We start from the raw sequence: 23,752 nt of genomic DNA on the forward strand, positions 1-23,752 counted from the left end.
GAACTGTACCAATCTGAGTGACTGAGTAGCAGAATAATATCTTTGCTGAAAGATTTAAAGAAAGGGGTTATATGTTAAATATATATGGAGGAAATAGGATTTTTTTTTTATTAGAGAACAAAAATTGGAGGAGTAGTAAGGACAAAATATCCTATAAGAGAGATAATGGAGAAAGTAACAGAGATTATGAGAATACTGTTTGTCAGTAATTATAACAAACAACATAATGTGATCAGACAGATAGTAAATAAAATCACTGGCATTTAATAAGAGAGGATCCTGTAATCAGTGAAAAAATAAGCAAGAATCTAGATTTCATTTTTAGAAAAACATAACATTTGAAAAAGACATTGGCCCCCAGGTAAATTAAAAATATACAAAATCGGATACAAATCTTCAGGCTGAAAAGATAATGGGATTTTTTCTATTCCTTCACTGTAAATCCTCTAAACACAGCAGCATAATGAAATATGAAACATCTACAAGTAATAATAGAAGATTTAACATATGAGATATAATACGATGTACTGATGCAAATGTAATCTATTTTACAGTGTTCAAGCAAGATGCAATATTTAGGGCAAACAAGTAGACCTTTAAAAGACATCTAATGTGTATCGAACATGGACAATCTGACACTATCCTGTAAACATTTTTTTGTAAAACACCGTTGCTAGGGGCGCAGCGTCTTCCCCATGCTCGTTGCCTAGGGCTGTGTCGGCTCTGGATGCGTGCGGCGATGCTGGCCGGTCCTGTGGCGTCAATCCTCTGCCTATTTAAACAGGCAGCAGACGATCAGTCACTGCCCAAGTATAGTTACTACTTCTTGTGCTCCTGGGAGTGACAGATCGTCTGCTGAACTGATATTTTCTTGCTGAATCCTTGCCTGTCTTACCACGCTACCTAATTAACCCCTAAACTGCTGGACTGATACTTTGTTGCTGAAACCTTGCCTGTCTTACTACTCTACCTGGTTAACCCCTTATCTGCTGGACTGATCCTTGTTACTGAACCCTGCCTGTCTCACTACGCTACTTGGTTATTCCCTAACTTGCTGGACTGACTCCTTGTTGCTGAACCCTGTCTGTCTCACTTCACTTCCTGGTTAACTCCTTTATTACTGGCCTGACTTTCTGTTGCTGGATCCTGTCTGCCTATTTGCCTTGTGCTGTCCAGCCTGTGGTGAGTCCCACTCTCCTCATTTGCCTGATACTCTCTGCTCTGGGATATTCCCTATCTTTCCGGCTCAACGCAGGGATAACAAGACTACTGGCCGAGTTTGGTCTGATACAGGAGTATCCCACGAGTCTTACAACATGTATCACTAAAGATCTTGTGTTTTTGGGGTATAAAGTAAATTAGGAGTGGGAGTAGAAATAGTAGTTTAGAAAAATATCTTCAAAAGAGGCAGAAATGATCTACAATTTATGTACCTTACATCCAAGAGGCCTGCATGCTGAAATGGATCTTAAAGGGACAGTAAACATAAACAAATAATGTTACATAATTCTGCATATTATCTTAGCGACAGCTTTAAAAATCAAAAGATTTTAGCCCCCAAAGTTACACTTACCTCATTTCTTCTCCAGGCTCTTCTGATCCGGTTTTAATGGTTCGTGGGTGCGTTGTCTAACTATATCGCGCACAATCGCGTTATTGAACTAAATGTAGCTCGCTCCTTCTCTGGTCTAAGATGATGTTACATAATTCTGCACTATGTGCAGAATTATGTAATTTTTTTTACGTTTACTGCCCTTTAAGCATCTAATATGTATTGAACATTAGGTTATAATAATGTATAATGTAGTTTCAGTAATGTTTTATGGGAAAGCCTTTTGTAAATGATTTTTATACTTAACTTTTTATATCACATTCTTATATCAAGAGTCCTATTATTGTTTTATGTCTCATTTTATATCTCTTAATAACTTTTTTTAAGAAGATTAGCACTAAACTATACCATTATTTTATGTATATATCATGGCACGTGAGAGCTCAACAACAAAATGCTGATTTTTATTAACATTTTAATAAACAAGGTTGTAAAAAAATAGTGTGTGTGTTTTTTTTTCTTTTTCCACCAAACTCTGTTGTAAAAAGAAGGGGTTGTTTAGAAATATAAAAGGCTTTCAAATGGTGGGTCTTGGGGGTCTCTGGGACTTAAGGGAGCCGAGATTGAGGGATATAAATATTCACCCCCAATCCAGCTCCCTTAAAAAGGGACATGAAACCCAAAAAAATTCTTTCAGATAGAGAATATAATTGTAAACAACTTTCTAATTAACTTCTATTATCTAATTTTGTTTTATTCTCTTGGTATGCTTTGTTGAAGGAGCAGTAATGCACTACTGGTTTCTAACTGAACACATGGGTGAGCCAATGACAACCAGTATATATATGCAGCCACTAATCAGCAGCAAGAACCTGCTGCTCCTGAACTTGCCTAGATAAACCTTTCAGCAAAGGATAACAAGAGATGGAAGCAAATTAAATAATATAAGTAAATTGGAAAGTTGTTTTAAAATTGTATTCTATCTGAATCATGAAATATTTTTTTGGGGTTTCATGTCCCTTTAAGTCATATGGAGCTGCAGTTTCTTTTCTGGTTTCTGGAGCTGTGTGAAGTCACCACGTATGGGACCAGCAGGGATGCGAAGATGAGTTCGGGGGCACAATGAGCTCTGAAAGCGCTCACCCGCCCCCCGCTGGATGACGACACGTGGTCGCCATCCACACTTACCTCCTTGTGTGAATGGCAGACACATGTTCAGTTAAGGGGTTAATGATTGTTTTTCAACTTACATATTAAATTGATGATGATTAGCACCTGTTTGGCGTAATTGTCATACCCCTGATTATTAACCTACAAAATCTGAATAAGCTCAAGTGTACCTAGAAGAATTGGAGCTGTTTTGAAGTCAAAGGGTGGTCACACCAAATATTGATTTGATTTAGATTTTTCCTATGTTCACTCACTTTGTATTTTGTTAATTGATAAAAAAAAAAAAAAAATATTTTGAAAGCATTCTTACTTTACAGCATTTTTCACACCTGCCTAAAACTTGCACAGTACTATCCTATCTATCTATCTATCTATCTATCTATCTATCTATCTGTCTGGGCTGCATTACAAAACCTTTAAAACAGTCATTTAGTTTGATAAATCTGCGTTATATCTCCCGGTAAATCTTAGCAGTGAGAACCCTTCTCCAGAGCGGTGTGGACAGAACTGCACACTCCTTTATAAAGGTAACTGCCAGGCACCAGCCTCTCCTCCTCCTCCTAGTTCTGTCCAGTTATGAGGTGAGCAGGACTAGGAGACTCTCTTCATTCTCTGTCTAGAGTTCCTTTGTTGGGCAGCTAAATTTGTCCATCCCACCCACTGCAAGCTCAAGCTCCTTCCAAATCTACCATTTCCATAGCTGACGTCATTTCTAGAGCATATAATGGGTGAACAGATTAGACGGGCTCATGGCACACCCCACAAGGGCAATTGAGATGTCTTGGGTTTCGAGGCAGGTGCTACGCCAGAATTTTTTTTGCCATGCTGCAGTCTGGAAAGCATATCACAACTTACAAGCTTAATGTGCGACTATCCGCTTCTGCTAATTTTGAATACAAAATTTTGTTTTCAGTACTATCCTTAATTGTTTATAACTTTAGTAATCATTTATAGTTTTTGTAGTCTACGCACATACTCCTTGAAAAGTTTCTTGAGTAGGAGTATCTTATGAGCGCTGCTGAATCTGTTGGCGCTCTACAAATAACTGATAATAAATATTTTCTCTGTGGTGGTTAGGTGTAAATAAAACCCTGCATCAATAAAGTAATCACTGTATAGAATGTTGTTGTTTCAAGTTTGGATCATACAGGATACACACCTGCCTTTACAGGGCAGTGGACAAAATAAAAAATTAAAGTACATAGCAATTGTTATGTTAATTTAAGGAAATGTGTGTAATCTGTAAACATGTTTTTGTCCTCAGGAAAGAAGAACAAATTGCGTGTTTATTACTTGTCCTGGTTAAGAAATAAAATATTGCGCAATGACCCTGAAGTTGAGAAGAAACAAGGATGGACAACTGTTGGTGATCTGGAAGGCTGTGTGCACTATAAAGTTGGTATGTATCAAACACACAAATGTCACTCGTTAATTACAACACATTATATAGGGGTATTATTTCGTAATTATATGGTAATATGCAACAAACTGATGATTTCTCTTGAATATATAGGTCACTTACAATTAACAAATGTTAAGTTAAAGGTCTTATGTGTCCTTCTCTTTAACTACATTTTCCCAAAGTCTGTCTAGTTGGCGTTAGTACCTTAGAGTTGTAGCTGCGCCCCTGATTTGAAGGTTTGTTATATTTTAAGACCTTTTTTTTATTTTGCTCAAAAGAAGAGTATAATTTACTAAATAAATATTTAAATGGGTTTAAATATTTTTAAGTATAGCATACAGGTTTTGTTTTCAGTAGCCCTATACCGACAAGACTTTAACTTGAAAACATGTTAAACATACCTGATGTTTCTTTTGTACAAATAAGTATCATTTTCACTTTTTTCTTACATAAAGAATGAAAGGTTTGTTTAAGATTAGGGGACAAAAGTCTCACATACTTTTCCCCCCTTATGTTTTAGTAAAATATGAGCGCATCAAGTTTTTGGTAATTGCTTTAAAGAGTTCAGTGGAGGTCTATGCCTGGGCACCAAAACCATACCACAAATTCATGGCCTTTAAGGTAAGTGTACAATGATGATTATTTTACCTTTTCTGGATTAACACATCTTTGTAGTGTATTGAAGGTTGTTTTAATTACTGTGGTTAATTTTGTGTGGATATTTTTTTCCCCAAATTAGTCTTTTGGAGACTTGATTCATAGGCCGTTGCTGGTAGACCTTACTGTAGAAGAAGGCCAGAGATTAAAAGTGATTTATGGGTCTTGTGCCGGATTTCACGCAGTTGATGTCGACTCTGGATCAGTCTACGATATATATCTACCAACACATGTAAGAACTACTATAGTTGTTTTTTTCTTTCTTTCATCTTACAAATATTTATAAAGCTTTTAACTAACATTAGATTATGTTGCCTATATTTTTTTCAAATCTCTGATTGTTTGTTTCAGAAGTTATTTAAAAATCAGTGGGTCTCCATAGTGCATTTATTTTTATATTTTATGTTCACTTTTGAATTCAGTTAAAGGGACAGTAATCTAACAATTTATTCAATACCTTTTGCCACTCTCTCGCTCTCTGATATTTGTTTATTACACGGTCTACTAGCCCCCTCTTGTGAGCCCTTCATTTTATTTCACAACAAATCCAAAGTAGGATAAAGACCCAACCAAATGCCATCCCACCCTCCCCATAGAGTTGTAATAGAGAGCGATGACAATCCAAAGTGAGTAGTACAGTCTATCAAATGCCGTACTGTCCATCCCATAAATCTGGAAAAAAAGCGTCAACAAAGTCAAAGAGGGCAGTAAAGTGAATATGTAGATTTGTTTCTGACATTTGTTTCTGGTTATCCTTTATTTCCCTGTCATTTGTATCATGTGACAGCCATCAGCCAATCACATGTTTGTATATGTATATACTGTGAACTCATACACATGCTCAAGAGGAGCTGGTGCCTCTGAAATAATAAAAAAACGTGCACAATTTCATGATGCAAGTAAATTGGAAAGTTTGTATGTTATGTCAGATTCATTAACGTTTGACCTTATTGTCCCTTTAAGTGATAAATTCCACCTAAATATGTTAGACTTGTGCACCATTTATTTCTAAGTGAACATTATAGCCTCTATACATTAACACATATTTTCATAAAATGGTTTAAGTTTATTATGAAAATGTATAGTAATAATATGAAATAATTTTTCTGTTAATTTATTTTTTGCAGATTCAAAGCAGCATCCAACCACATGCAATTATTATTCTCCCAAATACAGATGGCATGGAACTGCTAGTGTGCTATGAAGATGAAGGAGTCTATGTTAACACATATGGACGAATCACCAAAGATGTGGTTCTACAATGGGGAGAAATGCCAACTTCAGTTGGTATGTGTTTAACGTTAATTGAGGTATTAATAGTGGGATAGAAGACTCTCAGACAAGCTTGTTTTTGTTCATCTCTTAACTCTTATCTGAGAGTTTGATTAATCTATGTAGGCTGAAACAGAGTTTGTGCCATAGAAAGGCTATTTTATGTTGCATGCTCATTGGCAGCATGAGGAGAGGTGTATTTATTGCCTACCATTTCTCTTAATAATTGCAATTCATTTGCAGAGTAGTAATGTGAATATAATATAGTTATATCATGTATATAGTGAGAGAGATGTAGAATATTTAAAGGACCATTAAATAGAGTTTAGTTGTATAATAAACAAATGCACAATAACAAGACAATGCAATGACTTTTTCTCCAACATTGGTGTGTCCGGTCCACGGTGTCATCCATTACTTGTGGGATATTCTCCTCCCCCACAGGGAAAGGCAAGGAGAGCACACAGCAAGAGCTGTCCATATAGTCCCTCCTAGGCTCCGCCCCCCCCAGTCATTCTCCTTGCCGCTCTGAACAAGTAGCATCTCCTCGGGGATGGTGAGGAGTTTGTGGTGTTTAGTTGTAGTTTTTTATTCTTCTATCAAGAGTTTGTTATTTTAAAATAGTGCTGGTATGTACTATTTACTCTGAAACAGAAAGAGATGAAGAGTTCTGTTTGTGAGAGGATTATGATTTTAGCAGACAGTAACTAAAATCAGTTGCTGTTCCCACACAGGACTGTTGAGATGAGAGAACTTCAGTTGGGGGGAACAGTTTGCAGACTTTTCTGCTCAAGGTATGACTAGCCATTTTTCTAACAAGACTGTGTAATGCTGGAAGGCTGTCATTTTCCCCTCATGGGGATCGGTAAGCCATTTTCTTAGTCTCAAACAGAATAAAGGGCTTATTATGGGCTATAAACTGGTAGACACTTTTAGGGGCTAAATCGATTGCTTTATTTAAGTATTATATGCAGTTTGAAGTTGTATTTCACACTTTTATAACATTGGGGAACGTTTTTAGCACCAGGCACTTGTTAAGACACCTTCCCAGTCAGGAAGGGCCTTTCTCTGTAGTAGGCAGAGCCTCATTTTCGCGCCATTACTGTGCAGTTAATTTTGAGTTCAGTACATGCAGCTGCATGTGTGAGGGTCTGGAATCCACTAAAAACGTTCCTAGAAGGCTTCATTTGGTATCATATACCCCCCTGGGATTGGTGAAGTCGCAGCAAAGGCTGTAGCTGGGACTGTAAGGGGGTTAAAATTAAAAACGGCTCCGGTTTCCACATTTTAAGGGTTAACAGCTTGAAAATTGGGGTGCAATACTTTGAATGTATTAAGACACTGTGGTGAAAATTTGGTAAAGATTGGATAATTCCTTCCTAGTTTTTCACATATTCAGTAATAAAGTGTGCCCTGTTTAACATTTAAAGAGACAGTAACGGTTTTGTTTTAAAACGGTTTTTGTGCTTTATTAACCAGTTTAAGCCTGTTTAACATGTCTGTACCTTCAGATAGATCATGTTCTGTATGTATGGTAGCCAATGTGGTTCGCCCTTCAAATATAGTGTGATAATTGTGCCATAGTGTCCAAACAAAGTAAGGACAGTACTGTCACAAATTGTAAAGTTGCCCAGGATGATTCCTCAGATGAAGGAAGTAGACATAGTTCTACATCATCTCCTTCTGTGTCTATACCAGTTATGCCCGCGCAGGCGACCCCTAGTACTTCTAGCGTGCCAATGCTTGTTACTATACAGTAATTGACGGCAGTAATGGATAACTCCATAGCTAATATTTTATCCAAAATGCCAGCATTTCAGAGAAAGCGCAATTGCTCTGTTTTAAACACTGTAGAGCAGGAGGGCGCTGATGATAATTTTTCTGTCATACCCTCACACCAGTCTGAAGTGGCAGTGAGGGAGGGTTTGTCAGATGAGGAAATTTCTGATACAGGAAGAATTTCTCAGCAGGCAGAACCTGATGTTGTGACATTTAAATTTAAATTAGAGCATCTCCGCGCATTACTTAAGGAGGTGCTATCTACTCTGGATGATTGTGACAATCTGGTCAACCCAGAAAAATTGTGCAAGATGGACAAGTTCCTTGAGGTCCCGGTGCACCCTGATGCTTTTCCGATACCTAAACGGGTGGCGGACATAGTGAATAAGGAGTGGGAGAAGCCAGGCATACCTTTTGTCCCTCCTCCTATATTTAAGAAATTGTTCCCTATGGTCGACCCCAGGAAGGACACATGGCAAACAGTCCCTAAGGTCGAGGGGGAGTTTTCTACTCTAGCCAAGCGCACGACCATTCCTATTGAGGACAATTGTGCTTTCAAAGATCCTATGGATAAAAAATTGGAGGGTTTGCTTAAAAAGATTTTTGTACAGCAAGGTTACCTCCTTCAACCTATTTTGTGCATTATTCCTGTCACTACAGCGGCATGGTTCTGGTTCGAGGAACTGGAAAAGTCGCTCAGTAGGGAGACTCCGTATGAGGAAGTCATGGATAGAATTTACGCACTTAAGTTAGCTAATTCCTTTATTTTAGACACCGCTTTGCAGTTAGTGAGGTTAGCGGCAAAAAATTCAGGGTTTACAATTGTGGCGCGCAGAGCGCTCTGGCTAAGAATAAGTCCAATTTTCGTTCCTTTCGCAATTTCAGGAACGGACCGGCTTCCAACTCGGCAGCCTCTAGACAAGAGGGTAACGCTTCCCAGACTAAACCAGCTTGGAAATCAATGCAAGGCTGGAACAAGGGTAAACAGGCCAAGAAGCCTGCTGCTGCTACCAAGACAGCATGAAGAGGTAGCCCCCGATCCGGAACCGGATCTAGTAGGGGGCAGACTCTCTCTCTTTGCTCAGGCTTGGGCAAGAGATGTTCAGGATCCCTGGGCACTAGAAATAGTCTCTCAGGGTTATCTTCTAGAATTCAAGGAACTACCCCCAAGGGGAAGGTTCCACATGTCTCACTTATCTTCAAACCAAGTAAAGAGACAGGCATTCTTACATTGTGTAGAAGACCTGTTAAAGATGGGAGTGATACACCCAGTTCCAACTGTGGAACAAGGTCAGGGGTTTTACTCAAATCTGTTTGTAGTTCCCAAAAAAAGAGGGAACTTTCAGACCAATTCTGGATTTAAAAATTCTAAACAAATTTCTCAGAGTGCCATCGTTCAAAATGGAAACTATTCGAACGATTTTACCTACAATCCAGGAGGGTCAATTTATGACTACCGTGGATCTAAAGGATGCGTATCTGCATATTCCTATCCACAAAGATCATCATCAGTTCCTAAGGTTCGCCTTTCTGGATGTGGCTCTCCCATTCAGACTAGCCACTGCTCCAAGGATTTTCACAAAGGTGCTCGGGTCCCTTCTAGCGGTTCTAAGACCCAGGGGCATTGCAGTGGCACCTTACTTGGACGACATCCTAATTCAAGCGTCGTCTCTTTCAAAGACAAAGGCTCACACAGACATTGTTCTAGCCTTTCTCAGATCTCACGGGTGGTAGGTGAACATAGAAAAAAGTTCCCCGTCTCCGTCAACAAGAGTCCCTTTCTTGGGAACAATAATAGATTCTTTAGAAATGAAGATTTTCCTGACAGATGTCAGAGAGTCAAAGCTTCTAAACGCTTTTCAAGTTCTTCACTCTGTTCTACGGCCTTCCATAGCTCAGTGCATGGAAGTAGCAGGGTTTTTTGGTTGCAGCAATGGACATAGTTCCTTTTGCGCAAATTCATCTAAGACCATTACAACTGTGCATGCTCAAACAGTGGAATGGGGACTATACAGACTTGTCTCCAGTGATTCAAGTAGATCAGAAGACCAGAGACTCACTCCGTTGGTGGCTGACCCAGGATCACCTGTCCCAGGGAATGAGCTTCCGCAGACCAGAGTGGGTCATTGTCACGACCGACGCCAGTCTATTAGGCTGGGGCGCGGTCTGGGATTCCCTGAAAGCTCAGGGTCTATGGTCTCGGGAAGAGTCTCTTCTACCGATAAACATTCTGGAACTGAGAGCGATATTCAATGCTCTCCGGGCTTGGCCTCAACTAGTAAAGGCCAGATTCATAAGATTCCAATCAGACAACATGACGACTGTTGCTTACTTCAACCATCAGGGGGGAACAAGGAGTTCCCTAGCGATGAGAGAGGTGACCAAGATCATCAAATGGGCGGAGGATCACTCCTGCCACCTGTCTGCGATCCACATCCCAGGAGTGGAAAACTGGGAGGCGGATTATCTGAGTCGTCAGACCTTTCATCCGGGGGAGTGGGAACTCCACCCGGAGGTGTTTGCCCAGTTGACCCAATTATGGGGCATTGCAGACATGGATCTGATGGCGTCTCGTCAGAACTTCAAGGTTCCTTGCTACGGGTCCAGATCCAGGGATCCCAAGGCGACTCTAGTGGATGCATTAGTGGCGCCTTGGACTTTCAACCTAGCTTATGCGTTTCCACCGTTCCCTCTCATTCCCAGGCTGGTAGCCAGGATCAAACAGGAGAAGGCCTCGGTGATTTTGATAGCTCACGCAGGACTTGGTATGCAGACCTGGTGAATATGTCATCGGCTCCACCATGGAAGCTACCTTTGAGACAGGATCTTCTAGTACAAGGTCCATTCGAACATCCAAATCTAGTTTCTCTCCAGCTGACTGCTTGGAAATTGAACGCTTGATTTTGTCTAAGCGTGGGTTTTCGGATTCTGTGATAGATACTCTGGTACAAGCCAGAAAACCTGTGACTAGAAAGATTACCATAAAATATGGAAAAGATATATCTGTTGGTGTGAATCCAAGGGATTCCCATGGAGTAAGATTAAAATTCCTAGGATTCTTTCCTTTCTCCAAGAAGGTTTGGATAAGAGATTATCAGCGAGTTCTCTAAAAGGACAGATTTCTGCTTTATCTGTCTTGTTACACAAACGACTGGCAGCTGTGCCAGATGTTCAAGCTTTTGTTCAGGCTTTGGTCAGGATCAAGCCTGTTTACAGACCCTTGACTCCTCCCTGGAGTCTAAATTTGGTTCTTTCAGTTCTTCAAGGGGTTCCGTTTGAACCCTTACATTCCATAGATATCAAGTTGTTATCTTGGAAAGTTCTGTTTTTGGTTGCTATTTCTTCTGCTAGAAGAGTTTCTGAATTATCTGCTCTGCAGTGTAATCCGCCCTATCTGGTGTTCCATTCAGATAAGGTTGTTTTGCGTACTAAACCTGGTTTCCTTCCAAAGGTTGTTTCCAACAAGAATATTAACCAGGAAATAGTTGTGCCTTCTTTGTGTCCGAATCCAGTTTCAAAGAAGGAATGCTTGTTACACAATTTAGATGTAGTCCGTGCTTTAAAGTTCTATTTAGAAGCAACAAAGGAATTCAGACAAACGTCTTCTCTGTTTGTCGTTTATTCTGGCAAGAGGAGAGGTCAAAAAAGCTACTGCTACCTCTCTTTCCTTTTGGCTGAAAAGCATCATACGATTGGCTTACGAGACTGCCGGACGGCAGCCTCCTGAACGAATCACAGCTCACTCTACTAGGGCTGTGGCTTCCACATGGGCCTTCAAGAACGAGGCTTCTGTTGATCAGATATGTAAGGCAGCGACCTGGTCTTCTCTGTACACTTTGTCCAAATTCTACAAATTTGATACTTTTGCTTCTTCGGAGGCTATTTTTGGGAGAAAGGTTTTGCAAGCTGTGGTGCCTTCTGTTTAGGTAACCTGATTTGCTCCCTCCCTTCATCCGTGTCCTAAAGCTTTGGTATTGGTTCCCACAAGTAATGGATGACACCGTGGACCGGACACACCAATGTTGGAGAAAACAGAATTTATGCTTACCTGATAAATTACTTTCTCCAACGGTGTGTCCGGTCCACGGCCCACCCTGGTTTTTTAATCAGGTTTGAAGAATTTCTTTCTCTATACACTACAGTCACCACGGCACCCTATAGTTTCTCCTTTTTTTCTCCTAACCGTCGGTCGAATGACTGGGGGGGCGGAGCCTAGGAGGGACTATATGGACAGCTCTTGCTGTGTGCTCTCCTTGCCTTTCCCTGTGGGGGAGGAGAATATCCCACAAGTAATGGATGACACCGTGGACCGGACACACCGTTGGAGAAAGTAATTTATCAGGTAAGCATAAATTCTGTTTTTTCTGACAAATTTAAAAATGTTTAATTCTGCCCCCCCCCCCCCGTATTATGTGACAACCTTTGGCCAATCACATAATGCATATACATCTACACTGAAGTCTTGAACATGCTCAGTAGCTGGTGTCTCAAAGTATAAATATAAAAAGACTGTACACAATGTTTTAATGGAAGTAAATTGGAAAGTTGTTTAAACTTGCATGCTCTATCAGATAAATAAAAGTTTAATTTGTGTCTTTAGTTTCCTTTAAATAGCCTCACAAATAACTTTCTATGAGTATATAGGACATATAGCTGTGAGAAGGGACAGACAATGTTGAAATAATAGTTAAAAAATGGATGTTATAGCTGTCAGTCAAAAATAATAATCCTGAAGTGTACTGATTTGTTCTTGTTTCAACGTCTGTATCTTTTTTTCCTCTAGCATATATCCGCTCTAACCAGATAATGGGGTGGGGTGAAAAAGCCATTGAGATACGATCTGTAGAAACTGGCCACCTGGATGGTGTGTTTATGCATAAAAGGGCACAAAGACTTAAGTTCCTATGTGAACGAAATGATAAGGTAAAGTTTATTTTTACATTTTATACACACACACACACACACACACATATACACACACGCACACACATACTATTTCTTTCATGTAATTGGCAAGAGTCCATGAGCTAGTGACATATGGGATATACAATCCTACCAGGAGGGGCAAAGTTTCCCAAACCTCAAAATGCCTATAAATACACCCCTCACCACACCCACAATTCAGTTTTACAAACTTTGCCTCCTATGGAGGTGGTGAAGTAAGTTTGTGCTAAGATTTATTATAGAGTTTGGAAGACTTACATTTCATGGTGGTGTTCTCATAAATTCTCCTGGCATTCTTTTAGAATTCCTAGAATTTTACAGTTCCTTCAGGATGGTTTGGATAAGGGTTTGTCTGCAAGTTCCTTGAAAGGACAAATCTCCGCTCTTTCTGTCTTATTTCACAGAAAGATTGCTATACTTCCTGATATTCACTGTTTTGTACAGGCTTTAGTTCGTATTAAGCCTGTCATTAAATCAATTTCTCCTCCTTGGAGTCTTAATTTGGTTCTGAAGGCGTTACTGGCTCCTCCATTTGAGCCTATGCATTCTTTGGACATTAAACTACTTTCCTGGAAAGTGTTGTTCCTTTTGGCTATCTCTTCTGCTAGAAGAGTTTCTGAGCTATCTGCTCTTTCTTGTGAGTCTCCTTTTCTGATTTTTCATCAGGATAAGGCAGTTTTGCGGACTTCTTTTCAATTTTTACCTAAGGTTGTGAATTCTAACAACATTAGTAGAGAAATTGTTGTTCCTTCTTTATGTCCTAATCCTAAGAATTCTTTGGAGAGATCCTTACATTCTTTGGATGTAGTAAGAGCTTTGAAATATTATGTGGAAGCTACTAAAAATTTTAGGAAGACTTCCAGTCTATTTGTTTTATTTTCTGGTCCTAGGAAAGGTCAGAAAACTTCTGCTATTTCCTTGGCTTCTTGGTTGAAATTTTGATTCATCAAGCTTATTTGGAGTCAGGTCAAACCCCGCCTCAGAGAATTACAGCTCATTCTACTAGATCAGTCTCCACTATGTGGGCTTTTAAGAATGAAGCTTCAGTTGATCAGATTTGCAAAGCAGCAACTTGGTCCTCTTTGCATACATTTACTAAATTCTACCATTTTGATGTATTTGCTTCTTTGGAAGCAGTTTTTGGTAGAAAAGTTCTTCAGGCAGCTCTTTCAGTTTGATTCTTCTGCTTTTGATTTAATTTTTTTTCTTTCAAATATGAAATAAACTTATTTTCTCCTACATTGGTGTATCCGGTCCACGGCTTCATCCTTACCTGTGGGATATTCTCAATCCCTACAGGAAGTGGCAAAGAGAGCACACAGCAGAGCTGTCCACATAGCTCCCCTCAGGCTCTGCCCCCCCCAGTCATTCTCTTTGCCGCTCTAACTAGTAGCAGAACACTTGTCGAGTTCTTCAATCCATTCCTCAACCCTCCATAGCTCAGTGCATGAAGGTAATAGGACTAATGGTTGCGGCAATGGACGTGGTTCCTTTTGCTCGAATTCATTTAAGACCATTGCAACTGTGCATGCTCAAACAATGGAATGGGGATTATGCAGATTTGTCTCCCCAGATTCAGATGGACCAGCAAACCAGAGACTCACTCCTCTGGTGGTTGTCTCAGGATCACCTGTCTCGGGGAATGAGTTTCCGAAGACCGGAATGGATCATTGTCACGACCGACGCCAGCCTCTTAGGCTGGGGCGCGGTCTGGAAGTCCCTGAAGGCTCAGGGTCTATGGTCTCGGGAAGAATCTCTTCTCCCGATAAACATTTTGGAATTGAGAGCGATATTCAATGCGCTCCAGGCATGGCCTCAACTAGCGGAGGCCAAATTCATCAGATTTCAGTCGGAAAAGATTTTCATCTCTTTCTCTCTCTCTCTCTCTCTCTCTCTCTCTCTCTCTCTCTCTCTCTCTCTCTTTCTCTCTCTTTCTCTTCTCCCCCTCTTTCTCTTAGCTTTGGTAGGACTTATCTCAGTCAACAGGAATCCTTCAGTATGTTCTGATCCAGGAATAGTTTTATGGAAAATCTTGCAATATGTAATAGAAAAAAACAACATATAAAGCAAAATTATCAAATTCCTTAAATGACAGTTTCAGGAATGGGAAAAAATGCCAATGAACAAGCCTCTAGCAACCAGAAGCAATGAAAAAATGAGACTGAAATAATGTGAAAAAAAGGTGGAGACATGAATGACGCCCACATTTTTTAGCGCCAAAAAAGACGCCCACATTATTGGCGCCTAAAATTGTTTGGCGCCAAGAATGATGCCACATCCGGTGACGCTGACATTTTTGGCGCAAAGACGTCCAAAAAATGACGTAATCACGAACAACTTCCGGCGACAAGTATGACGCCGGAAATGACAAAAAAAAATTTTGCGCCAAAAAAGTCCGCGCCAAGAATGACGCAATAAATTGAAGCATTTTCAGCCCCCGCGAGCCTAACAGCCCACAGGGAAAAAAAATCAATTGAAACAATTTTAAGGTAAGAAAACAATTGATTATTCATATGCATTATTCCAAATAATGAAACTGACTGTCTGAAATAAGGAATATTGATCATCCTGAATCATGGCAAATATAAGTTTAAAGACATATATTTAGAACTTTATAAATAAAGTGCCCAACCATAGCTTAGAGTGTCACAAAAAATAAGATTTACTTACCCCAGGACACTCATCTACATATAGTAGATAGCCAAACCAGTACTGAAACGAGAATCAGTAGAGGTAATGGTATATAAGAGTATATTGTCGATCTGAAAAGGGAGGTAAGAGATGAATCTCTACGACTGATAACAGAGAACCTATGAAATAGACCCCGTAGAAGGAGACCATTGAATTCAAATAGGCAATACTCTCTTCACATCCCTCTGACATTCACTGCACTCTGAGAGGAAAACCGGGCTAAAGCCTGCTGCGAAGCGCATATCAACGTAGAATCTAGCACAAACTTACTTCACCACCTCCACGGGAGGCAAAGTTTGTAAAACTGAATTGTGGGTGTGGTGAGGGGTGTATTTATAGTCATTTTAAGGTTTCTTTTGAAGAAGAGACGTTTATTGTTTTTTTCAGACAATATCACATCTGTGGTGTATGTCAATCATCAGGGTGGGACTATCAGTCCTTAGACTGTGACAAAAGTATCTTGGATATTTGCTTGGGCTAAATCCAGCTCCTATCTAAATTCTGTGGTCCTTTTCCCAGGTATAGACATTTGGGAAGCGGATTATCTCTGTTAATCAAGCTTTACATCCGGGAGAATGGTCTTTTTACCCAGATATGTTTTTCAATTTTTCAGATGTGAGGGCTTCCAGAAATAGATCTGTTGGCATCTCGTCTTAACATGGAACTTCCCAGGGGCCTATTTCAGGTCCGGGGATCCTCAGGCGGAAGTAGCGTATGCATTGACACTTCCTTGGAATTATCATTCTGCCTATATCTTCCGACTCTAGTTCTTCCAAAATTCTAATGGAGCGTTCGTTTGTACTGCTGGTGGTTCCAGCATGGCCTCACAGGTTTTGGTATGCAGATCTCTTCGGATGGCCAGTTGCCAACCTTGGACACTTCCGTTAAGACCAGACCTTCTATCTCAAGGCCCATTTTTTCCATCAGGATCTCAAATCTTTCAATTTGAAGGTATGGAGATTGAACGTTTGATTCTTAGTCATAGAGATTTCTCTGACTCAGTGATTTATACTATGTTACAGGTTTGTAAATCTGTCTCTAGAAAGATTTATTATCGAGTTTGGCAGACTTACATTTCTTGGTGTTTTTCTCTTGGCATTCTTTTAGAATTCCTAGAATTTAACAATTTTTCAGGTTGGTTTAAATATTCATTGTTTTGTACAGGCTCTGGTTTGTATCAAGCCTGTCATTAAGTCAATCTCTCCTCCTTGGTACTTGGTACTGAGGGCTTTACAGGCTCCTCCGTTTGAACCTTTGCATTATATGGACATTAAATTACTTTCTTGGAAAGTATTGTTCCTTTTGGCTATCTCTTCTGCTAGAAGAGTTTCTGAGTTTTCTGCTCTTTCTTGTGGATCTCCTTTTCTGATTTTTCATCAGGATAAGGCAGTGTTCTTTCCTGTTATTCATTATTTTGTTCAGGCTTTGGTTCTTATAAAAAACCTGTCATTAAGCCAATTTCTAGATTCAATGTTTTCTTACAGCGCTGAAAGTTTGGACCTATAGCTCCTGTCTATAGTGGGTCCCCAGGTGCCCACTTTTAGAAAATCTGTGTAAAAAACGTGGTTTAGAAAGGAGCGCCAAATCTTGGCGAGGTCTGGTGCAGTATAGGTTTGAAAGTATGGTATTCTGTCTGATAAATTGTATGGCGCTATAGCTCAGCTACAATTATGGTAGTTGTGCTGTATAGATGTGTAAGTTTTGATATCTAGATATAAGATCTGAGAGTAGCACAGTTGATACATAAAAGCATTTAATACATATTAAACATATAAAACAAGGGTGTCGTTTAAAATACGTTCTAACAGAACGGCAAAAAATAATGTATAAAAACACATAGACACATAAATATCTATAAAAATCTATAAAAACATGCGTGTTTTGCTTTTTAGCTGTATGTATAAATCTAAAGATAATAAACAATAAATCTGAAAATAATATACAATAAAAATATATTTGAAAACAATAATGTCCAATAATCCCTTCTCAAGGTTTAAGAGATATATAAAAAAAGGTTAAATAGTGTCCGAGAATCCCTTCTCAGAGTAAAGAGATATAAGTAGATTTTCACATGTGTATCCAAAAAAGAAACTGTCCAAATTTAAGTGTTATCCAAAAACGTGGTATGAATGGATAGTGCAAATCCAGCAGATTCAAAAGTTCTATTAAAAAAGCTTTGTAAAAAACATTTCAAAAAAACATTTGAAAAACATCAAAATGAAGGTAGATGAAGTCTATCAAAATATGGTGACAAATGATAATCCGTGAAGTCAATCCAAAATAGTGATAAAAATAAATCCAAAATAGTGATAAAAATAAATCCAAAAAAGATGTAAAATATCCAAAAAATAAAAAAACAAATGATTAGTATGTGCACAAACTAGTGAGATTGATCCCAAAAAAGGGGCTTATGTGGAGGGGTTATGTTTCCATGTAGAAAAAATTATTTGCTGTATAAAAAGACAAGATAAGGGATATAAAAATAAGCAAAAAATACAAAAATATAAATAAAAATAATCCTAGGGAATCTTCAAACCCTGAAAATAAAAGATAATAACAATAGTGTGATACTGTATTATAATTCAACAATCAAGGAATAAATAGCTCACCATAGCTCTGTCAACGCGTTTCGGCCCACAAGAGAGGCCTTTATCAAGACTATAGTATGGTGTGGGTGAGCTGGAGACTTAATACCTTTCTCTAACCAATCAAATTGCATTGAAATTGCGCCAAATTTTTTGCGCCAAAATTTCCCGCCAAAAATGTGGTACCGGAAGTGTTGAGCCGGAAGTGCTCATCTGTATATTAAAAAAGTTCACATTTGTCTCTTTATCGTTTAGATAAGGCTTTTATTTAGACATTGTCTATGTATATGTTTATTAAACATTGTCTATGTTATTCCTAATGTGTTCGTATTATATGCCTTAGTAGTTGGCTTTGGGGTCAATTGTTATGGTGTGCCGGTGTTTTTTTAAACCGGAAATGGCCGCTGAGATGTAAACATCCGGTTAAGCTATATCGGATGTTTATGGGTAAGGCGGAAATGGTATTTGTTCTGTACCAATCAGATCCGGAGGGGCAGAGAGCAATTATCCCACATGTAGGGCCAGTTTTGCAGCTTGGGATATATAGCAAAATACCGGTACGTTTCTGAACCGGAAGTAGCCGGAAAAAATAGGATACTTTAACATCCGGTTAGATTGAGCCGGATGTTGCACCCTACCGGTCATGGTTAAACCGGAAGTGGTGTGTATCTTAGCCTATTCAAATTCAAAGGGACAGAGAGTGTTAACCTTGGTATTTGTCTAGTGGACAAGATCAATGTAGGGATCATGGTACAGAGAGTGTATATTGTAAAATACACAGTTTATATATATTGGAAAATATATATATATATCGAAAAATACATAATCTAATAAATAGAGATAATAAACGTTAAAGGAACTTTTGGAAACTTTCTTAAAAAACTTTTTAGAATAAAAATATATAAAGGATATGTGTTATAAAGAAAAACTTTTTTACAATGCATCTATGATTGGTTAGAAAATCTATAAAAGTAGTACAATTGTATCAACCTGTATTCTATTTTTGTCATGTGCAATATTGGGTTTTGGAAGTCTTATTTTCTATCTAAATGTGCCTGGTATAAAAATTAGTTAACCGTGTGCACACTATGATAGGAGTTTTATTTGAAATCTGATGTGGATATGAAGGAAACTTGTCTCATACAAGTATATGAATGTATTTATGTAGATTGTGAGATCAATGGGTACTTATATCGATCTAATTGATTAGTTTGTCTCTTGGGGAATTGTGAGTTTAAATTTGTTAGGAGGTGTATTCATGTTGTTGGTATTGGGATTATGTTACCTCTGTACACATTCTAAATTGCATTTTTATTCTTATGAAGAGTCAGGCTTCGGTTACTTTTTAACTTGTTCTGTTAGATATTTCCCAGATGGAGAGGTTGCTAAGTCAAGTGTCTCTTATGCTATTGACATAATAGGGGATCATATCTTGTTAATATTATTGGCATCTCATATGTTGTTGACATATTAGGGGATCATGTCTTGTTAATGTTATTGGCATCTATATAGTCTCTCTTTGTGTAATAGGGTTTGTTGGAACTCATCTTATGGCTATTTGAGTGGAGCAATAAAAATAGAGATAAAGATGATTAGATTGGCTTTAGAGATCCTAATATAGATCTTTGTGTGGATCTATACAGGACATCTTCATTAGATATATTTTGTTCTTGTCGTGTCATATATTGACCTCGTTATGTTTTCTTTATTGTTTTCCTTCTGTATGAGGGCAGCAGTGTTTTCTGAATAGATATTCAGAAGTCAGATTTATGTGTGTTTCAAGCTTAAAAGATGTGAGAGGTCTTCCTTGTTGTTCAGACCCTTCGGGTAGAGACAGTCCAGCTCAAATATCCATCTGGATTCCGCGATTAAGAGCTTCTTTTCATAGTTGCCTCCCCTCCAATTAGGCTTTACTATCTGGATACCATAGAAGTTTAGATCCTTGATGTTTCCTTTATGTTTAATAGAAAAGTGTCTATACATACACCGCACTGTATAGACACTTTTCTATTAAACATAAAGGAAACATCAAGGATCTAAACTTCTATGGTATCCAGATAGTAAAGCCTAATTGGAGGGGAGGCAACTATGAAAAGAAGCTCTTAATCGCGGAATCCAGATGGATATTTGAGCTGGACTGTCTCTACCCGAAGGGTCTGAACAACAAGGAAGACCTCTCACATCTTTTAAGCTTGAAACACACATAAATCTGACTTCTGAATATCTATTCAGAAAACACTGCTGCCCTCATACAGAAGGAAAACAATAAAGAAAACATAACGAGGTCAATATATGACACGACAAGAACAAAATATATCTAATGAAGATGTCCTGTATAGATCCACACAAAGATCTATATTAGGATCTCTAAAGCCAATCTAATCATCTTTATCTCTATTTTTATTGCTCCACTCAAATAGCCATAAGATGAGTTCCAACAAACCCTATTACACAAAGAGAGACTATATAGATGCCAATAACATTAACAAGACATGATCCCCTAATATGTCAACAACATATGAGATGCCAATAATATTAACAAGATATGATCCCCTATTATGTCAATAGCATAAGAGACACTTGACTTAGCAACCTCTCCATCTGGGAAATATCTAACAGAACAAGTTAAAAAGTAACCGAAGCCTGACTCTTCATAAGAATAAAAACGCAATTTAGAATGTGTACAGAGGTAACATAATCCCAATACCAACAACATGAATACACCTCCTAACAAATTTAAACTCACAATTCCCCAAGAGACAAACTAATCAATTAGATCAATATAAGTACCCATTGATCTCACAATCTACATAAATACATTCATATACTTGTATGAGACAAGTTTCCTTCATATCCACATCAGATTTCAAATAAAACTCCTATCATAGTGTGCACACGGTTAACTAATTTTTATACCAGGCACATTTAGATAGAAAATAAGACTTCCAAAACCCAATATTGCACATGACAAAAATAGAATACAGGTTGATACAATTGTACTACTTTTATAGATTTTCTAACCAATCATAGATGCATTGTAAAAAAGTTTTTCTTTATAACACATATCCTTTATATATTTTTATTCTAAAAAGTTTTTTAAGAAAGTTTCCAAAAGTTCCTTTAAAGTTTATTATCTCTATTTATTAGATTATGTATTTTTCGATATATATATATATATTTTCAAATATATATAAACTGTGTATTTTACAATATACACTCTCTGTACCATGATCCCTACATTGATCTTGTCCACTAGACAAATACCAAGGTTAACACTCTCTGTCCCTTTGAATTTGAATAGGCTAAGATACACACCACTTCCGGTTTAACCATGACCGGTAGGGTGCAACATCCGGCTCAATCTAACCGGATGTTAAAGTATCCTATTTTTTCCGGCTACTTCCGGCTCAGAAACGTACCGGTATTTTGCTATATATCCCAAGCTGCAAAACTGGCCCTACATGTGGGATAATTGCTCTCTGCCCCTCCGGATCTGATTGGTACAGAACAAATACCATTTCCGCCTTACCCATAAACATCCGATATAGCTTAACCGGATGTTTACATCTCAGCGGCCATTTCCGGTTTAAAAAAACACCGGCACACCATAACAATTGACCCCAAAGCCAACTACTAAGGCATATAATACGAACACATTAGGAATAACATAGACAATGTTTAATAAACATATACATAGACAATGTCTAAATAAAAGCCTTATCTAAACGATAAAGAGACAAATGTGAACTTTTTTAATATACAGATGAGCACTTCCGGCTCAACACTTCCGGTACCACATTTTTGGCGGGAAATTTTGGCGCGAAATTTTGGCGCAAAAAATTTGGCGCAATTTCAATGCAATTTGATTGGTTAGAGAAAGGTATTAAGTCTCCAGCTCACCCACACCATACTATAGTCTTGATAAAGGTCTCTCTTGTGGGCCGAAACGCGTTGACAGAGCTATGGTGAGCTATTTATTCCTTGATTGTTGAATTATAATACAGTATCACACTATTGTTATTATCTTTTATTTTCAGGGTTTGAAGATTCCCTAGGATTATTTTTATTTATATTTTTGTATTTTTTGCTTATTTTTATATCCCTTATCTTGTCTTTTTATACAGCAAATAATTTTTTCTACATGGAAACATAACCCCTCCACATAAGCCCCTTTTTTGGGATCAATCTCACTAGTTTGTGCACATACTAATCATTTGTTTTTTATTTTTTGGATATTTTACATCTTTTTTGGATTTATTTTTATCACTATTTTGGATTTATTTTTATCACTATTTTGGATTGACTTCACGGATTATCATTTGTCACCATATTTTGATAGACTTCATCTACCTTCATTTTGATGTTTTTCAAATGTTTTTTTGAAATGTTTTTTACAAAGCTTTTTTAATAGAACTTTTGAATCTGCTGGATTTGCACTATCCATTCATACCACGTTTTTGGATAACACTTAAATTTGGACAGTTTATTTTTTGGATACACATGTGAAAATCTACTTATATCTCTTTACTCTGAGAAGGGATTCTCGGACACTATTTAACCTTTTTTATATATCTCTTAAACCTTGAGAAGGGATTATTGGACATTATTGTTTTCAAATATATTTTTATTGTATATTATTTTCAGATTTATTGTTTATTATCTTTAGATTTATACATACAGCTAAAAAGCAAAACACGCGTGTTTTTATAGATTTTTATAGATATTTATGTGTCTGTGTTTTTATACATTATTTTTTGCCGTTCTGTTAGAACGTATTTTAAACGACACCCTTGTTTTATATGTTTAATATGTATTAAATGCTTTTATGTATCAACTGTGCTACTCTCAGATCTTATATCTAGATATCAAAACTTACACATCTATACAGCACAACTACCATTATTGTAGCTGAGCTATAGCGCCATACAATTTATCAGACAGAATACCATACTTTCAAACCTATACTGCACCAGACCTCGCCAAGATTTGGCGCTCCTTTCTAAACCACGTTTTTTACACAGATTTATTAAGCCAATTTCTCCTCCTTGGAGTTTTAATTTGGTTCTGAAGCCTTTACAGGCTCTTCTATTTGAGCATATGCTTTCTCTAGACATTATTTACTTTCATGGAAAGTATTGTTCTTTTTAGACATCTCTTCAGCTAGAACAGTTTTTGAATTATCTGTTCTTTCTTGTGTCTCCTTTTTCTGATTTTTTTCATCAGGATAAGGTGGTTTTTGCTATCCTCTTTTCAGTTCTTAACTAAAGTTGTGATTTCTATCAACATTAGGGAGGAATTTTTGTTTTTTCCTAAGGCTTCTTTGGTAAGATTCTTATATTCTTTGGATATGGTAAGCGTTTTGAAATCCTATGATGAAGCTATTCAGATTTCACACAGACTTCTAGTCTATTTATCTTTTCTGGTTTTAGGAAGGTCAAAAGGCTTCTGCCTTTTCTTTGGCATCTTGGTTAAACTTTTGTTTCATCATACTTATTTGGAGTCGGGTTGATTCCCGCCTCAGTGGATTACGGCTCATTCTACTAGGTAAGTTTCTACTTCCTGGACTTTTAAGAATGAAGCTTCTGTTGATCAGATTTGCAAAGCAATAACTTGGTCTTCTTTGCATATTTTTACTAAATTCTACCATTTTGATGTTTTCTCTTCTTTAGAAGCAGTTTTGGTAGAATGGTACTTTAAGCA

The 23,752-nt window shown here is 37.9% G+C and overlaps 1 protein-coding gene across 4 annotated transcripts in view; it reads left to right on the forward strand.

The window, feature by feature from the left end:
- The window catches only part of MAP4K4 (mitogen-activated protein kinase kinase kinase kinase 4), a 511,519-nt gene that overhangs the window by 481,393 nt on the left and 6,374 nt on the right, over positions 1–23,752 (forward strand). For all 4 annotated transcript variants that reach the window (XM_053707651.1, XM_053707653.1, XM_053707649.1 and 1 more), the window contains 5 exons: positions 3,987–4,121; positions 4,645–4,745; positions 4,864–5,013; positions 5,909–6,068; positions 12,616–12,755. In XM_053707651.1, coding sequence (XP_053563626.1) covers positions 3,987–4,121; positions 4,645–4,745; positions 4,864–5,013; positions 5,909–6,068; positions 12,616–12,755 — 686 coding nt within the window. The remainder of the gene's footprint in view (positions 1–3,986; positions 4,122–4,644; positions 4,746–4,863; positions 5,014–5,908; positions 6,069–12,615; positions 12,756–23,752) is intronic.

The sequence above is a fragment of the Bombina bombina genome, chromosome 3, assembly GCF_027579735.1.
Source record: "Bombina bombina isolate aBomBom1 chromosome 3, aBomBom1.pri, whole genome shotgun sequence".
In the NCBI taxonomy this organism is placed as follows: domain Eukaryota; kingdom Metazoa; phylum Chordata; class Amphibia; order Anura; family Bombinatoridae; genus Bombina; species Bombina bombina.